The 18939-nt window shown below is 38.6% G+C and overlaps 1 protein-coding gene across 5 annotated transcripts in view; it reads left to right on the forward strand.

Moving 5' to 3' along the window:
• Nucleotides 1-18939, forward strand: part of STXBP6 (syntaxin binding protein 6) — a 267567-nt gene that overhangs the window by 205103 nt on the left and 43525 nt on the right. For all 5 annotated transcript variants that reach the window (XM_036884554.2, XM_036884555.2, XM_057488532.1 and 2 more), the window contains 2 exons: nt 2882-3012; nt 3898-4063. In XM_036884554.2, coding sequence (XP_036740449.2) covers nt 2882-3012; nt 3898-4063 — 297 coding nt within the window. The remainder of the gene's footprint in view (nt 1-2881; nt 3013-3897; nt 4064-18939) is intronic.

Here is an 18939-nt window from a genome sequence, read left to right on the forward strand (position 1 = left end):
AATTGCCCACAGATCTTACTTCTGTGTCCACCAGCTAATGAATGTTCCATAAATATTTATTAAATGAGTAAATACACAAAATCTGTGGTCTTGGCAGTCAGCGTGTCTTAGAACCACCTGGGGAGATTTTAAATGTGGATACCAGGGCCACACCCCCGGAAATTCTGATTCACAGTTTGGTGCATGGGTGATAAAAGTCCCAGGGTGATTCTGATGTGTGATTGGAGTGGAGAACCAAGGGACCAGGCTGATTCTGGGTGGCCTGTAGTATTACCTGGGAATATCGTGCTCACCCTACCTCCGTAAATGCCTGTTACCTTTTCCTCATGAATGTTGAAGAGATAACAGAAATGCCCTGGTTATCTGGCCTTTAAAGTTATACAGATTAATGAACATGGACTCTTTTTTATGGGGTAGTTGGACATACAGCACTATGATATTACTGATCCAGGTCATTTGGTTACATTTTCCAAGCTATGCTATGCTATCAATTAGCTTTCCTTTGGAAGAAGGTACATTACTGCTTTTCACTAGACATCTAGAATTTGACTGGCTTATTTTTAATCAGCTATGGACCCTGAAAACACCAAAACAAGGAAGAGACTAAAACATGTCTCCTTTAAGCACAGAACTCAGAAAGTCTAGCAATGGTGTGTTTGTGTAAATGTTTTGATTTTAGAAGGGGAAAGTCTATTTAACTCTATATAATGTGTATATAATAATACAATTTTAAGGCACCTGCTTTAAAATAGAAACTAGGATGTTGGAGATAATAACAATAAACAAAAATTAAACCAAACCAGGCTTGGTGCCCAGGAAAACTACCCAGATTCCAAGAACTGGGCAAGGAATTAACTAATGGGGGAACAAGGCAGGAATGAGTGGAATTGTAACTGCTCTGTTAGAAATGGCTTTTCTGCAGTGCAATTGCTGTTGAATAACTCCGTGGGGCATCTGTTAATGTGGGTGGGGTTCCTGCCCTTCTCTTTTCAGTGACAAACTTCCAATGGAACTTGCCTTCCTAAAATGTCAGTCTCAAACATGCCAGTAATTACAGTGATCCTGCATGGTGTTTGGGCTTTTATAATGCCATAAACTACCTAGAAATAAGTGGGCCAGAAGAAAAAAGAGGAGATCATACCAACTTTAAAGTTAGAAGGAAAACCTTCTTGTTTCTCAGGATACCTAAATGTTGTGTGATTTACATAAACAAAGGAGGAAATCCTCCATGTGTGTTTGGGGGTGGGGGCTGGGGAGTGGGTATGTCTAATACAGGAACTCATGTTTTCCTGTTATTGAAAAGCATTCTTTAATCTTTCAAGAGCATTTTGGGACCTGCATATATTCCAGGTGCGTCGTTTCCTTTAACATTAAAACGCAAGAGCAGTGCATGATTGTTGGAGAAATCTATTATATCTCCCTTTTGTGTCATAGAAGGTACACAAAATAAATGAAGTAAATTCAATGGATAGAGCCCTGGGTAGATTGGTAATATTTCCTGAATTTTGTTAAGGGAATGGTTATTCCTAACAGGACTTCATAGGCTTATATGCAGAGCTGTAGGCCAGACAAGACATTTGTGAACAAAACACCTCTGTGAATAAAACTTCCTCTGATCTCGGGTGTTAAGGGGATGATGACTTTTTAAACATTGAAAGTATGTAATTGGTGTGAAATGTTCAGTTTTTTGCCAAATATAACCGAATAAATGGGTAATAAATCTAAGCATTATTTGAAAAGTTTAAAAACGTTTGCTAAATTCTGCTTCGGTGCAAAGGGAGAAGATGTACTGAGGTCATAAAAGCAGTCTTCAGTCTTGGACCATGGGGTTCTCACCAGACCTAAAGGCGGGGTGCCCACATTTCATTCCCCTCTTGGTCCCTGTTTTCCTGCTTTAATGTCCCCAAACATTGAGACTGCAATAAATTCTAGTGTGCAGGAAGGGAGGGTCTTCTTACTGTCAGCCATGACTGGATTGCTGCTTTCTGTCCTTCATCCCTGTAGGATTCCTTGTACCATCTTTAGAACACCTTCAAGTTATTTGAAAATAGAGGACCTGTGAGGTTATTTGAAACAAAGAAAGAATGTGCCACTGATGCACAGTTTTATTAGGGTTGTATTCATTATAAGTAGTGCTTTCTACCTTCCTAGCTCCCTTAGCAGCATCGTTTCTATTAGACCTTACAGTCCCACAGCCAGGGCTCAAAACACTTAATTATCTGTCTCCCTACCCTTGAGGCTCTAAGTCATGAAACAAGCAGACAATGAAATATCCAGAAGTGACTCTCTCCTGGGGCTGGGGCTTTGACCTCTGAGGGGTGACACTGTCCATCCTTAGCAGTGAAGAGGGTGAGGTAAGAATGGACTAAGACTGGGAGGAGGGACTGTCCTGGGCCTGGTGACCTCAGGAATTCATATAGGGAGGTGGGGTGCCCAGAAGTTCAGATACAGTCATAATCACATGCAAACTAGATATAAACTGGACTATATTTTAAAGCCAAACAGTTCTTTTTTTTTGAATGAGGTATTTCTCCTTATCACTTAAGCCTAAAATATAAACACTGGACTAAAGAATCAGATATATGCTTTGCAGTTCCCTAGGAGATCCAGTTCTCTCTACTTCCTTTAAAATTCAGCCTTTCCCCCCAAATGCCTTTCAGCCTGTCTGCTTCTTTCCCTGCAGTTTGTCCCTCCACACTTTTAGCCTCCATTATAGGAACTTTGTGTTACAAGGTTAAGTAGTGTGCAGTTTGAATGGAGATAAAAAAAGAAGCAGTCCTTACAATTGTAATTATATTGTAATTGCTTGAGAGTGGAGCTTATAAATCCTATTTCTTTGAGGTTCATGTCTCACCAAAGGCACACATTCTTTTCTTGGCAGTGACAAACAAGAAGCCCACACAGGCATCCATCACAAAGGTCAAACAGTTTGAAGGCTCCACGTCCTTTGTGCGGAGATCACAGTGGATGCTGGAGCAGCTTCGCCAGGTTAACGGCATCGATCCTAATCGGGTGAGTGAACTGTCCGGGGCTGAGCGAAGGCATTCTCTTCACACGAAGGTGCTCACGTTGACCTTGGCAGTTGTGGTGGTTGTCTGAGTCATTTGTAACAAAGCTGTTTCCCTATTTCAGTTATGTGACTAAGACTTTCTGATCTATGTGCCCTTCTCATGGGTAATTGTAAATCTTTTCATCACATTTGATATGGGAACCTAAGGGGAAATATATTGAAGGAGTGCTGGCTCCAGTAACATGTTTATCAGCAAAGTGCAAAGAGCAGAGTTCAAATAGCATGTCCATGGTTATCAGTATGAAAAACTGATGTTCATCAAAGCTTCATGTATCGCCTAATGCCACCAGTGATGAGGTTTATTTACCCCCAAAATAAATAAATGAATGGCAACTTTAAAAAGTATGTATTAGGATTCTACTGGATTTAATATGAGAAACATTTATTTATCAATAATGAGAAAAAATAAAATTATATTGCAACCATATGCTAAAAATAAGAGGGGGAATCTTTTCCAGCCAAAAGTTAGGGGCAAGATTAATGTGATTCAGTGCTGAGAACCTGACAGAATTGTTTTCCAGATAATATGTAGAATTCAGACAATATGTGTTCTGAATTCTGACACAAGTTTGTGTAGTAGGCTATAGGAATGTCTGTGACACTAGCTCTCAAGGGACACCTATAAATATTGTAACATTTGGAGTTTGCCTGACAAACAGAGGAAGGTGGACTCTCCATACACCTGGATGAGAATAAAGATGAGCCTTATTATTAGAATCAAAGTTTTGAAAGGTATTTTAGCCTGTATGAGTCTTTTGTTGGGGTATAGGCTGGAAGCAGTAGATTTTATTGATTGACATCAGTAATTATTTCACTGTCTATTCCAGGATTCTGCAGAGTTTGATTTGTTGTTCGAAAATGCCTTTGACCAGTGGGTAGCCAGCACAGCCTCAGAAAAATGCACCTTCTTCCAGATCCTCCATCATACCTGCCAGAGGTACCTCACAGACAGGAAGCCAGAGTTTATCAACTGCCAGTCCAAAGTCATGGGAGGTGAGTGGGCATCTGTGTGGCTTCAGTCATCCAATCTCCTGAGACTCCACCTTCACATAAAATGTTAGGTGTTCCACTGAATAATTACAGACAAAAAAATCAAGGTGCTGAAAGCTGGACAGCATAAGAACCATGCTAGGGAGTTGGTTGTATGCTAATGTAGACTCAGGGTAGGTTTTTGTGCTGTTCAACAGCTGATCTTTCTAGAACAATTAGCCATATAGCTGAGAGTATTTGTCCTATGAGAACAGACCTGTCCTTTTATGAGAAAAACCTTCCAGTTTGGTTTCTTTACTACCATTTTCTACTTGAATTACAGAACACTGTTTTCTGGGTTGCTTTTTCCTGTATTTCTCAAGATATTTTATAATTATCAATATAAAAATTCTTATTTACTGTCTCTCTCAAATAGCAAGGAGCCTCCCATTTGTTCCTTGAATGGTGCTCAGAGCCAAGTTGGGATGAGTGCTCTAAGCCAGCCTTGAGGAATCGGTGCCTGCACTTGCAGTTTAATGAGAAACAGAGCATGTTCAATACGTTTCTTTTCAGGAAATTAAAACTGTGCTAAAAATATTTTTAAAAACCTTGCCAATCACTCTGTGAGTTGAGAAAGAGTGTTTATATCATTGATCTCTTTACTAACTTGTTCTGGTTTTTGGAAGATTTTTTTTTTAATACAACGACTTTATCTTAATCAAATGTCCAATGAAGGTCACGTTAGAGACATTACATCTTCTCCTTGGGCTGTATATCTTCCACATGAACATGGGGTGGATCCATTATTCTTTCCTAGCAATTGAGGTACACACTATCGTTTTGCTCTTAGTCTGCTAGATGTCATATGGGGAAGACACCGTGCAATACTTCATTGTTGTCCTCTGAGATGTTGTTATGCCTACTAAATAGGAAGTTGGTTACATCAGAAGAACCTTTAAAGGTCTTTTGTAGACACTGACGCAGGATATTTTTTTACAATATCTTTTATTGTAGCTTCTCTATTTAGTCCTGGAAGAATATAAGAGGTGACGGGTGGTGCCTATTTTCTTCCAAGTGGCCACATCCTATGGTATAAAAGTGAAAACTACTAGACATAGATGTTGAAAGGAAAGGGTGGATCAGACCCTATCCTTTTACTGTTTAGAAATACAATGAGATGTAGCTTTTTATCATGTCTGTGCCACCAATGCTTTCCAAATGAATCCTGCTTTGAAAGTCTGGTCTCAGCAGACCTGGCAGAAGGTCAAAGCGCACTGGACTTATAACCACAGATGGATGCACTTCTCAGTGAATGGAAGATTGACCAAGAAATCCCAGCTTTCCTTCATTCCTCATTACATAGGATTTTCTGCTGTCTTAGAACTAATACCTTAGAATCCACTCTCTTAGCATTCAGTTTTGTTTCTCGATCTTAAGTTCCTATTATGAGATGTTTCCCCAGCAGTGTCAGTGTGGTCAGTAGCTTGCATGGCAAGCACTTAGCAGACTCTCCATAAAAATAACATGCCATTATGGATTTGAGTGTTCTGTTGCCCTTGGAGGTAGCCTCCCTTGAGCAGTCCACTTCTCCATGCTCCGGCTGAAAGCAGAGTGGCCAGAAGCAGAAGCAGTGCCATGGGAGCGACTGTGCTTCCTCAGGATGGAAACGGGAGGCAGAACAAGAGGGCCACAGACTCACTCCGTCGTCCTTGCAAGGGAAACAAGCTGCGTCCTTCACGCGGAGGTTGGGGAAGCTTTAGTGACTCCCTTCACTTCCTCTTCTCCCAGGGACTCCTGCACCAGTCAGTGCCTCTTCTTTTTTGCCTCCTAAACTCTCACTTCTCCTCTCAGAACTGGGCCTTTCATTTATTCATTCACTCCTGATGAATCATTACATAACAGGTAAGGACTGAGTACCTACTATGCGATAGTCACTGCGATAGTGGGTATGACACCTGGATATGGAGAATCATTCTGTATGTGGTTTCTTAATAGACCCTAATTCCACTACCGCAATCCCAGACTTGCAGGTCCATAACAGCCATTGTCCGTGCTCTTCTCAAATGTCCTCAGACCTGCGTGCACAGTGTTCTCACCCAGCTACTGCTGTCAGTCGTTGACCCAGCCCCTCAGATGTCTTCCAGGGCCCTACAAACCCCAAGCTATGCAGAGCTGAGACAGGAATCCACATATTCAGTGTTAAATCGTTGGGATGGATATTGGATAGAGCTAATGACTTACAGGTTGATTCCCTGTAGTAAGAAAAAGAGCAAGTTAATGAAACCAAGTGCCAGAATTGGCTCTGCCTTTTGGACGGTAGGTGTATCTCTTACTTTCTTACATGTCAGCTTTCCTGGTGTAACAGGTGCAAGTTAGGCTAGACAATATCTAAAATCCCTTTTAGTTCTATCATTTTGAGAATCTATAGTTCCTAAGTTATAAATTACAGCTTTATTGTATAGGTTAATTACTTCTAAATCTATGAATCAACACATTTAACGTGATTAAATATTGGCTGGTCCTTGATTCCTAAGAAAGCAAAAAAGTTTGAATTAAGCTCCTTGTAATTTGTTGGCAGTACATATGTCCTTACTGAGTGCAGCCTGTCTTACTTAAACAGTTGCTTATCCTTGATAACATTGTATCATACGCCCTCGTTAATTATCTACTGCTTAGTCTTCCTTTCTGCCTGGTTACCACAGTTCAGAGACTTGAAAAGTGTGTAGTTCTTAGGTCCCTACATTTGGACCCCTTTCACTTTTGGAGAACCCCATCTTCAGATAAGAACTGTTTCAAATTTCACAGTATCTTTTGATCTGTCCTTATAGTACACACCACAAGTCCTAGACACAGTTGTTCTCTGTCATGTGCAATGTGATAGATTCTGTTCCTTGAGAGAACTAATGTTGGTGTTGGTGGGCTGACCCCCACCAGGGTCTTTACACGTGTTATCTCATTTCGTTTTATGGCAAATACAATTTATTATCTCCATTTTTCAGAGAAGGAAATAGGATCAAAGAGATTATGAAGTAGCTTGCCAAGGGTCATACTAGTAAGCAGCAGAGATAGGAGGCAAACACAGGCCCTCTACTCTACAAGCATCTTCCTTGGGGCCGCCGGTCGCCGATTGCCACACTTCAAAGAACACCACTGATGTTGTCTTGGGTATGAATCAAGCTCCCTGTAATTATCTAGGAATTTCTGGAAATATTTTAGCTAGCACATTCCCAGGTATTCAAAAAGGGAGGTAGAAGGAGAGGGCCAGAGATTGTAAGCAGTTTTAACTTTTTTCCTAGCTTTATCACAGGTATATAATTAAGATAATAATTCTTAAGCTTGTTGTTGTTTTTATTTTTGTCCTACAAATGATGGAGTCATCAGGACCTTTAAAACCACCTGACTTTTTGTTTATTTTTGTTCATCTTAACTTAAGTATATTAAAGACATGAACTGTTTTAAAAAATGGGGAAGGTGATGGCCCTCTGCTGCTCACCAGGCCTCTCAGGTACTCTGCATCTGGTTCAACCCTGTCATTAGGAAAACTGAGGGCCAGTAATTTTGAACAACTTTATGAAGGTCAGAGGACTGAAAGCAAGTTTGCCTGACTCCCACTTATCCACTTTCTTTAATACCAGTTCAAACAGGATTACCCTTTAAATATTAAAAATCCATACATTCTTCTCTTGTATTTATTTTACATATCCCATTTGAACATGTTTTTCTTCTTCCCTTGGGGAAAGTGAATTACACAGAAAAAGATTCTTTGGTATGCTTGAAATCTCTCCTCCAAACATGGTATCTCCTTATCTTCAGAGGCCAGACTGGGAAGCTTTGATCTTCTGATGCTGGTTACAGGATCCAGACAGTGCATGTACAGTCCACGGGGCTGGGTGAAGGCCTCAGAGTGCAGGAGGGCAGGATGCTCTGAGCAAGTGTGGAGGGGGCAAGAGTTGGTTCTTCACTGCCTGTCGGCATCTTTGCAGCCATATTCTCTTCCCTGGGTGTTTGGAGGACCTGTAAGCTGGAGAAAAGTCCTCAAGCCTTAGGCACTCCTCACTTCCCCTCCACCTCTCTTTCAGTTCATTAGCGGTCAGTCGCATTTCAAAAATACAAACTCATTCATTTAGCTGCTGGGTCCTGAGGCTGCCAAGCAACCTAGATTCAATCAGATTGAAGCAGAGGCACAGAGCCAGTCTGGTGACATGGCATTGAATTGTGACATGGCATCATGAATGGCAGGGGGCCTGAAAGTGAGGTCCCAGATTCATACAGGTCGTATTTTCTTCTTCTGAGATGGTGGCTTTTTTGTCTCTGTTTATTGAAAGCAGAGATGATGCTATACTGTTATATGTGTGAAAGCACATTTGTACTTCAAAGATGCCTCTAAGGAGTTCATCACATGTATAGAACTTTAGACTATGGAGACTGGCTTTCAACTAATTCATTTCCAGGAAACATGGTCCACCCCAAATAGTAGCATCAATTTAGATAATGGGTATGCCATTTAAGTTAAGGCCCCAGTAGAGAACTTTGTTGTTTCACTCTCTTCCTTATTCTTAGTAAAATGTGAGCAAATCCCACATGGCTCCCATTGATATTTGACTTACATTAATTAACCTGTTGTAGTGATTACTGTTGGCCTAGTATTCTTATGCCTGATTCTGTGGGCTGTGGAAATCATGAGTGGTATTAGCAACTTCTTTGTGCTGTAGATTCTTTGCAAACCTGTTTTTTTTTTTTTCAGTAAGTTTCAATAAGTGTGAATTACTTGCAGGAAAAAGAAATGATTTATTCTTCATGGCATGGCTCAGTATAAACTGAAGCATGTCCTGTCATTTTTCATGAACTCTAAACCCAAACATCCTTGGCTAACTCATTCAATTACCTCTTCCTCTTCCATCTGTTTTATATGGGTTATCCTTCAGTGGGTCCCACCCATATTTTTTATGGTCCAGTTGCACACTGTTCCTCATGGATTCCACAAGCATTTCCTCAGCACCATCTGCCTGTCAAGTACGGAGCTGGCTGTGGAGATCCAACAGCAAAGAAGGCACCTTCACCAACTTTACCTACCTTTCAGGGTAGAGCAGGGAGGGACAACAGATGTAAACCCATAGACAGTGCGCTGGCTCCACTTTGATGGCTGAGCTTCATTTTAAAGGATGGTTAACAAGTTGCCAGACAGGCAGAGGCAGGATGAAATGAGCTCTCTTACTGCAACAGTTAAGCCACACAGTTGCATTTGAATGTTAGCTGTATTGAATTTGAAATGTAGCAGATTGCTTTTCCACAAAGCAGGCTATTTTGAAGTGCCATGTATTTTCATCATCATCCAAGGGTATTTCTTAAGCACTGCCCGTCTACGCCCTGCCCTTTAGATGATACTATAAAGCCCAGACTTCTGAGCCCTGTTAGCATCCCAGGGACACAGTTGCCTCTGATGTCTCCTTCACAGAGACTGGCCCTTATTTGCCCTGCTGATTGGTATGCTGAAGGAAACCTAAATGGCTTTCCTCTGGAGTCCCCTGGGGTGGAATAGAATGTCAGGATTCAAAGTGTGACTTTGTATTGTACTTTTCTTCCAAACAGTGCAAGGTCATCCCTGGGTGAGGTGTGTGAATATTTTACCTTGTGAGTGTCCCAGGCATGGTCATGCATAAGGAGAGGTAACAAATAAATTATAAAAAGAGCACACACATGCATCAAGGCATGGTTCCTATGGGGGGTAAAATGGTGATTGATATGGTCATTTTTAATCCCAATATATTAGTGTACTGCTTTAGGGGAATCAATAGCATTTGCCATAATTTTTTATATTTCTTCCTTGTATTTTAATGTTTCTGTCAATGAATAATGACCTTGTGGAATGTGAACCTCAAAGTCTTACACATGCTTTGACCAGGGGTTCATTACAGTGAGCTGCTTATTTCTCAAGAATAAATTCATGTGTGATTTTTCCCCTACTGCTCAAACTTTAATATATTTGGTGCACACACACACACGAGATTATAATTCACATACTGAGTTAAATTGTGTTAAAACCACTATACTGCTGCTTCTGGACGCCTGTGCATCTAAGCGGAGCAGAGGAGAAGGCTAGGCTGCTTAGCTGACGCACTTGGGAAGGAGCTGTGAGGGGTTTCTTATAGTTCTTTAAATCAAAAGGAATGCATGCTGTAGTTCCTGTGGTGACTGTTTTTGTTGCCCTTGAAGAAATAAAAAATAACAAACTTCACTTATCCTCCATCATGGTACAAACAATGAAAATGATTTATTAGTTTTGCCCAAGAGCCACAATGCTTTTATATAATAAGAGAGAGCTAGTGCTTCAGTCAAGGTCTGCTCATCCCCGTCCATTCATTGGAGACTGACTTCCAAGTTCCCTTAATAATCAGTCTTCCTTTTTCTCTTGATCCAGCCAAGCAGATGAGGAAGTTACACCAATGTAACAAGATACTTAAGAGGATCAAATTAAAACTTCTGGTTAAGAGTTCTCTATAAATGACTGTTAATTATATCAATCATGTACACACACAGACTTTTCCTCCATCTTCCATCACCCCAACCTCTTCACTGCAACTAACACCATCTTTTCCTAGTATGATATTTCATTAAAGACTTTTTGCCAGGAATAAGAAATTAAGAAGAGAAACCCCCCAAAAAAAGCATCAGTAAAAATAATAGCACAAATATTTAAATCATACAATTAGGAAAAACCAGCAAGGGGAACTTTTTGTTTTGGTTATTGGGATCCCACCAGTTTAACTAGTGCATCAAACAAGTTTGGTGTTTACAGAGTTACATGAACTACCAACTTAACCATCTAGGCAGGCACTATTCGGAGCAGGACATTGTAACAGAAACTCTGAGATGTTTCTGGATCTAAGTCTTTTTTAAATTTAGGACAACATGACCAGTCATTGTGTTGGGTGGCTTAGTGTTTTCTCATTTTTTCTGAGTCAGCCATTCAACTACATCTTGTTCCCAGGAGGTGAATCAAAAGCAGATGCTTTTGTTTTAAGTGAGAAAATTGAAGTAACCAAGGACTACTTCCTGAGGTTCCATCCAATTCAGTGCATGAGACAAATGACTAGTAACTAAAGAAAAACTGGGTCACAGATGTGCTTTTATCCTCCTCAATGCACATTGGCTGTGAGCTACATTGATGCATACTGTGAAACAGCTGGTAGGTTATGGTTAGCCATCCTGAGCCAGGATTGACTTCGTGCACTAACCATTTTTAAATCATATCTCTCCACCAAAATCTTAAACCAAACCAAGGCAATGTAAGGGTACTTCCAAGGTACCATTTATTAGTTTGACATGGATCATAAACATCTTGTCTATCCCATGGTTAAATAATCTGCAATATATGAGAACCATTTCTGCATTCAGAATCAACCAGAAGCTATAACTACACAATTCAATATAGTGAAAAGAACACAGACTGAATTCACTTACCCCTGCCTTTGATGGCATCACTCATTTGCTCTGTAACTTACTCTGAGCTATTTAACTTGTGTTCAGCCTCTGTGTGCTATTCTGTGTCATGGATAGTAATGTGTACCTTGAAGGGACGGTATACAGTGAATTGTGAAAAATTCAATCAAATGGGATTTTTGCAAAGTGCCAGTACATGTCTGACTATCCTATCAAAAAAACCTTTGAAAACTGTAATATGCATGCAATTACATTGCATTCATAATATTACATAATTTCATCCAGGATATTTATCAAAAGCCCTTTTTATGAAAAAAGCAAGAATATATTCTTGAGCTTTCCTAATCTGTGTTCACCATAAAAATTGCCAAAAAAAATACTTTCTTTGTTCCAAGTGGAAGTGAGCTGAGCTGTGTTCTAGACCTTCCAAGTATCTGGAATGCTGAGGTGTTTGCTGTGGTTTACAGAATGCTGAATGTGTTGCAGACTGTGTTTGACATTGACAGAGTTCACGTGTTCCTGCTGACTTACTAAAACGATGTTTAAAATACACTGAGTGACACTGTACCAGAGATCAGGCACAGGATTCAGATTTTCTCGTAGGAAAGAAAAAAACCTAAAACATGTTTTCTGAACTTTGTAAGAGAGTAGAAGTACTCTTTTCCACCAACATTATCTTCAGCTAAAGTATTTCTTTGAGTACAATTCTCTTTCCATGGCCAAAAATGGAGGTACATAAGTAAGAAGTAAAATTGTTTAATATTGTTAGACATTAAGTGGTACTTCTGAAACAAATAGAAAACATGTGCTGCATGATGCCCAAACTTTCAGATTTGCAGACAAGTATAATTTTTTCGAGAATTTGGGAGACATAAGTTTGCCAACCAATTTTCTATGTCAGGACATTTTTTAAATCTTCATATCCTATAGCATCATAATTTCTCAAAGTTTAACACTAAAAGATAAAAAGGACACCATCTCTAGAAATAAAGGGATATTCCTTAGACTGGAAACATTTACCTTTATGAAAAACTTACTATATTGTCTTTATTTTTCTTAGTTCTTATAGACCAATAAAAACTCCATCATCAGCTGGCATTTAAAAGTTGCTATAATATGGAAACATCAACAACTAAAAATTCCATGGAGTCGTAGTGAAGAGAAGCTGTGAATTCCCAAGAACAGTAACTGGTTCTAAAAATGGTCCCTTAGTGCTTTGTCAAATTCATCCCCACTTCTGGGAAACCAGTGAGAGCATACACCTTTCAGACAGCAGTTCAGAATGTAAGCTTCGAGGCTGAGGGCCACAGTCCTATGAGTCACCTGAAATAGATGTAAGGAACTTGTGCAAGGTGCCTGAGAAACTACCCAGGAATATGAGATTTGTAAAACCTTTTATGAAGAAGTAAATGACATGGCTTTTTTTTTCCCACATTAAATCCTAAGCTTCTAAAAATGGCAGCTTGTTTCTGATCGTTGAAGTAAGACTAAGTCAGTAGATTTACCATAAGTAGTTATTTGAGATTTGAATGCTGATATAATTCTGAAGTTGGAGACTTCAGATTTAGCTGGACACTTCAGATTTATGATCAAACATTCCTCACCCTTCTGTTTGCAATATGCTTACCCAGGGCTGCATTCGTTAGGTGTCCTGCAAGAAGCAAGGGCATTAGATTTGCCAGATTTAGGAAGCAAAAATAGAAGATGTTCAATAAAAGTTGAATTTCAGATTAGAAAGTGGATAATTTTTTAGTTTAAGTATGACCCATTCAATATTTGGGACATACTTATACTAAAAGTTATCCATTGCATATCTAAAATTAAAAGTATACTGATACTCAAATATATTTTATCAGGCAACCTCATGGGCATCCACCCTCCCAGTTTCTAGCCACCATAACAAAAATGGAAAACAAAATAAGTTTATAGTTTTGTAGACAAACTTTATGATGACCACACAATTATTAGAACTTTAAGATAATTTAAGATGGAGATCTCGAAGGCATATGTTAGATTAACCATTCAAAGATACAAACAGAAAAATTTAAGACAGACTGCTTTAAAAATGGCTATTAGAAGGACTTAGAAGATCCATGTCTTATGGTGGCTTTTCTACATGCTGAAAAGGAAAAATTATAGTTACTAGCAAGAATAGAAATTCCACTAAAGCACTTTTGAAATCAAATACAAGATTCCTGGTTATTTTGCTCAGAAAAGAAAGCTCAATCCTGAGTCTGAATGTCTTTGGCTTGGTTTTGTGAGTTACTTTACTTTACTGTCAGGAACAATGAAAAGAGCCTGCCATGGACTCTTGGGGGCACCAAGCAGAACAAAGTTTCCCATTTATGGAGGAAAAGTAATAATCTCTATGGTCTCAAGAGCAAAAAGAATAAAGAAGTGTAACAGGAAGCTGCCACTTTAAAAATTTGCCCTCCTCCCTGACCTGTCTAATGATTTTCTTAGCAATGGAAGCTATTGAGGATCCCTTGAGAAACCCTATGGCTTTCCTTCAAGCTGTGGCTCACCTTTATACATCACACCATCCCTCCCTCACTGTCAAGCAGGTGTGCACAGAAAGTAACCCTGGTTTAGCTGTTCATTGGTTGATCTGTTCAGTTCCGTTCCATTCTAGCTCTCTACGAGTATATAGTACCCAAAAGGGATGATGCTATAGGTTCCATGAACCGTTCAGTGGGTCAGACCTGTGAAAGGGGGAGAATATTTGTGTCAGTATTTTCTGACTGTGAAAGCACATGAAGCATAAACATTTCAACAACAATATAGGAATGGCAGGAAGGCAAGAAAATAAGTATATCATTGTATCAGGTAGAAATTCATGTTCTGGGAAAAAAGAAGAATGAAGACAAGTCTATTAGCCTATTTTGTCCAGTTTTTGAATGGTTAAATTGTGAGATGGCAAGCCTGCGTGTGTGTGTGTGTGTGTGTGTGTGTGTGTTGTGCTTTTTAGACTTCATAGTTACTATTAGACTATTAGTGAGAAAGCAGCTATTTGTTTTTCCTTTACGTAATTTAGTAGTTCTGCCAAAAAGGCAGTAGTAAGAAGGAATATTTTGGCTGCTCACCTCTGGAGCACACCTGCACTCCCTCCTTGAGTGTGTACTTTGCTTTATTAAACTACTCTTTTCTTTAAAAAAAAAAAAAGAAAGAAAGAAAGATAATTTTTTAATTTAGATGTCTAAGCAGAAACTGATTATTTATACTTCAAGAAAATCTAAATGTAATTGTCATCATTACTCATAATACTATGCCCCATAGAAAAGAACTGTCAGGAAGAATCAATATCTCCCTTACTGAACCTGATTGTGAACATTCTGGTCAGGATCACCTTTATGCCCCTTGTAACAGGAGAATTAAAGAGGACAGACTATGATGGACGGGGGCATTCCATGATTCGCATATAAATATTGCACAAGATCTAATCTGCTTGTGATTATTTGTACTGTTATACCTGATGCCTTCTATCAGTGTTTCAGTCTATCCTATGGGCCTTATTTTCACAGTTGATTTTATTGATCTTCTTCCCAGTTCCCATTATAAGAGGTTGAGATGTACAAAAAAAAGTTTTTCCACAAGGTCAGAGTAGATTCACACATCTGTGACAAAAGCCAAAAGCTTGTACAGATGGTTGGGTTTTAGGAATGTTGGTATTTTTAGACGACAGGGAAAAGGGAGGAAGAACACTTTTGCAGTTGTTTTATGGTGTCAGTGTACCATCCTTGTGTATTTTCTTTTAGGTTCTTTAAGACTTTTAAACTCCAATAAGGTAGAGTATGTTATTTTTTTAAAGACCTACATGATTAAAAGCAAATGTTCACCTCAGGGTTAATGTGTATTTTAATTTTTCTAGCCACAATAAGTTTACCTTGTTGGTCATCTGTATTAGTTTCCTACTGATAGTACAGCAAATGGCCACAAACCTATTGGTTTAAGATAACACAAATTTATTATCTTAGAGTTCTGGAAATCAGAAGTCTAGAATGGGTAGGTCATCATGGCTATGTTCCTTCTGGAGGTCCCAGCAAAGGATTTCCTTGCCTTTCCCACCTTCTAGTGGATGCTTGTATTCCGTGGATGGGGGCATAACATCTTCAAATCTCTCTCTGGCTCTGACCCTCCTGCCTCCCTCTTATAAGGACCCTGGTGATTACACTGAGTCCACCCAGACAATTCAGGATAAGCTTCCCATCTGAAGATCCTCAGCTTAATCATATCTACAAAGTTCCTTTTATCATGCAAGGTAATATATTCACAGGTTCCAGGAATTAGTACGTAGAAATCTTTGAGATGGGATTTGGAAGAAGAGATTCATATATAATAGTATGAAAGGAGATTAGATCTCGTGCAGTATCCCTATTACATGTGAATCATGGAATTCCCCTGCCTTTTACCCATTATATTCTGCCCTGATTCATTCTCTCTGTTATAGAAGACATAAAGGTGATACTGACCAGAATGTTCTCAATCAGATTCACTTAGGGAAATACTGGAATTCTAAACAATCTTTAGAACTGTAAACAACTCTAAACACTATAATATATACTATTATGTAATATTATCCTACAATTAATTTCTTTCATAAGATAAATACTAACTATAAACTATATACTGTACTAATAATCTATTATAATTTAAGACATTTACATTTAGAAGCTTTTTATGAAGATCCGGTACTTCAGTGGATGAAAGGGGTTGCCATGCACTGCATTGCCGAGAAGTTTCTCACTTTACCAGCTGGGATACTTGTACCTTGGCCCTTTCTCTCTGCTTGAAGAATTTGTTTTGTCTTAATAATTACACAGTTCTTTACCAATTTCTAGGACATTTTAGTAGCTAAAACTTTTGATGATGAAGTTTGTTTAAAATCACCGTTTTCCTTGATATTTCCCTTACTGCCTCATCAGAAAATGATCCTAATGCCCTCCTTGTAAATGACTTGGTGGTGGTTCTCCTGAGAGACTGACAGTTCCTTTTTCAGCTTTGACTAGGTCATGTTTATTTAATCATACTCATCACAGGCAAGTTCACAAAAGCTGGTTGGATTCCTCTCTTTAATTCATCATGTATTTAGAAGTGATTCAACATGAGCACCTGAAAGGCAATCACCATGTCAATTCATCAGTTTTCTGAATTGCTTAGGGTGTGTGCTTCCTTCCCTGTGTTGTGTTTTTCTTAAACCTTATCTTTCTGGTATGGAATGATACACACTGAAGGAAAAAAAAAGGCTTGAATTCAAAGATCCAGGTTTAAGTTTCTGGTCTGTCACTTACCATTTGTGGACATGTTACTTAAACTGTAAGCTTGACTTCCTCCTTAAACAGAATGAGAATGCTTACTCCATAGGGTTGTCTTAATGTGTCATGTGTATGAAACATTTGTATGCTGCATAGAGAGTATTATGGAATGTAGTGGTAACTGCTATACTTAATAATCATATTATGTTATAATTAATGTTTTCTTTTAATTCTGCTTTCTTGTTGTCCTGCTTTCCATCCTGGTAAGGGAAATTAGTATGGAATCTGAATTCCTGTCAGACACAGAGGAGAGTGTGGAGATTTAAAGAGAATGGCTTTCAAAACATCCCTTATATCCCCATAAAAGAGGTGCAGTCATATGTATTTGTATTTGCATTTTTCTTATCTTCCAGGGAAAAAAGCCAACTAGTGACGATAACACTGATGATCATCATATTGAGGTCCTATTATATGCCAGGCAGTTTTCTTAGTTCCCATTACACCTGCAAAGTAATTATGGTTATCCCTGTTTTACTGTGTCTCAAAGAGGTTACTTGCCCAAAGTCACATAGATAATAAAACAAAATCAAGAATTAAACCTAAGTCTATCTCTAAAATCTATTCTTTCCACCTTCCCCATTAAAGAAAGGAAAGTAGAGATATTCTTCAAAGCAGCTATCTTTGAGTGTTCCTGTAACAAAATTTGAGTTCAATTCTCATTTCATCAGCAATTAGTATAGTTCTTGACATTCAGCAATTTTTTTTTCAATATAACACTTGAATTATGGCATTTGTTGCTTTATCACTATTAAGTTATCATCCAGTTAAGTGTTTAAGTTCACTCTCTTAATGCTACACTTTCTTACCATGTCTCAGATCATATTTTCTTCTAGGAACATATCTTTGCAATTATATTATACTTCAAAAGGAAAATACAACTTGATTTGTTAAAATCTAAGATATATGTAAATTTTTAAAAATTTGTATACTACATAAAGTGTGGTACATTTATATTCATTCTTGTGCATAATAAACATTCATAGGCCAGCAACATGGATGGGTAATTAAGATGGAGTCCTAGGTAAAGCAGCCTTCAAAACAATATGTGTAAATCTTCCTTCGGTAACTAAAAGACTTGGAGGAATGTGGTAAAGCTTTGTTTAATGATTAAGGAAATAATTCCAAAATTATGGCTCCCCTCTTTTGGATCTATATTCTTCTCAACTTATTCCCTTTAAAAGCTGAGTAAATGCATGCACAAATAGCTGGATTTCTCTCTGAAAAAAACTGCAGTTTTAAGTTCTAATACAGATCATAGTAGGACCACTGAACCACTGCTACTTCTCAAGCCTTTTTTTCTTCTTTGTAAACTTATCATTTGGGGCCATTGACTTTCAACTAGTCAAGCTTAGATAAATAAGAATCTGTCAGTGAGACATAATCATCTTTTCCTTTGCTGGTGAAACAAAGGAAAAAATAAGTATTATTACTGCTAAACATAGTGGAAATTTTAGATTATTATATTGATAAAAATTAATGTTTCAAAAATGGGATATTGGAGCAATTTGACATAGTAAATTCACATTTTGAGGCTCCTTCACCACCACATATAAAATAGAGGAAATTAAAAAGAAATAGACACTTTCAGAAAAAGATAACTATGTGCATAAACCCAAAACATAACAGAATCACAAAGCAGTTAGTAGGAATGAAGCTTCTTGCCTACTAGACTACAGATCTACAAAGAGGTAGTTTGAAATCTGTGCTATAACAGTGACTTGAAGTACCCCATGCAAAGCAGGAGACCAGAGCCACATTCACTGCTTGGAACCAAGGCTTCTCTGTCCAAGCAAGAGGCCTAAAAATAAGCTGTGACCAACTGCTCCCTGGGGCAGTGGCTCATGAGAATTGGCATTCCTGGGGAGGCAAAAGAAAGGAGACATAGTCTCCCACCCAAGACCTGGAACCACCTACTAACTAACTTAGGATTGGCTCTGCAATAAGCAGAATAATGCCAGGACAGGAGCCTCAGACCATCACTTTAAGTCCTGGTTGCCTCAGGGGCCAATACAAGAAATAACAAAATTTGACAGAGGAAGAAAGGGCCAAGGTGGGAGGGAGAAGTGGAAGAAATTGAAATTTCCCACTTAAGAAGAATTAACACACTAAAATTCTATGCTATATAAGAAAACAAAAACAAAAAGCAGT

This window comes from Manis pentadactyla, chromosome 11, assembly GCF_030020395.1.
Source record: "Manis pentadactyla isolate mManPen7 chromosome 11, mManPen7.hap1, whole genome shotgun sequence".
In the NCBI taxonomy this organism is placed as follows: domain Eukaryota; kingdom Metazoa; phylum Chordata; class Mammalia; order Pholidota; family Manidae; genus Manis; species Manis pentadactyla.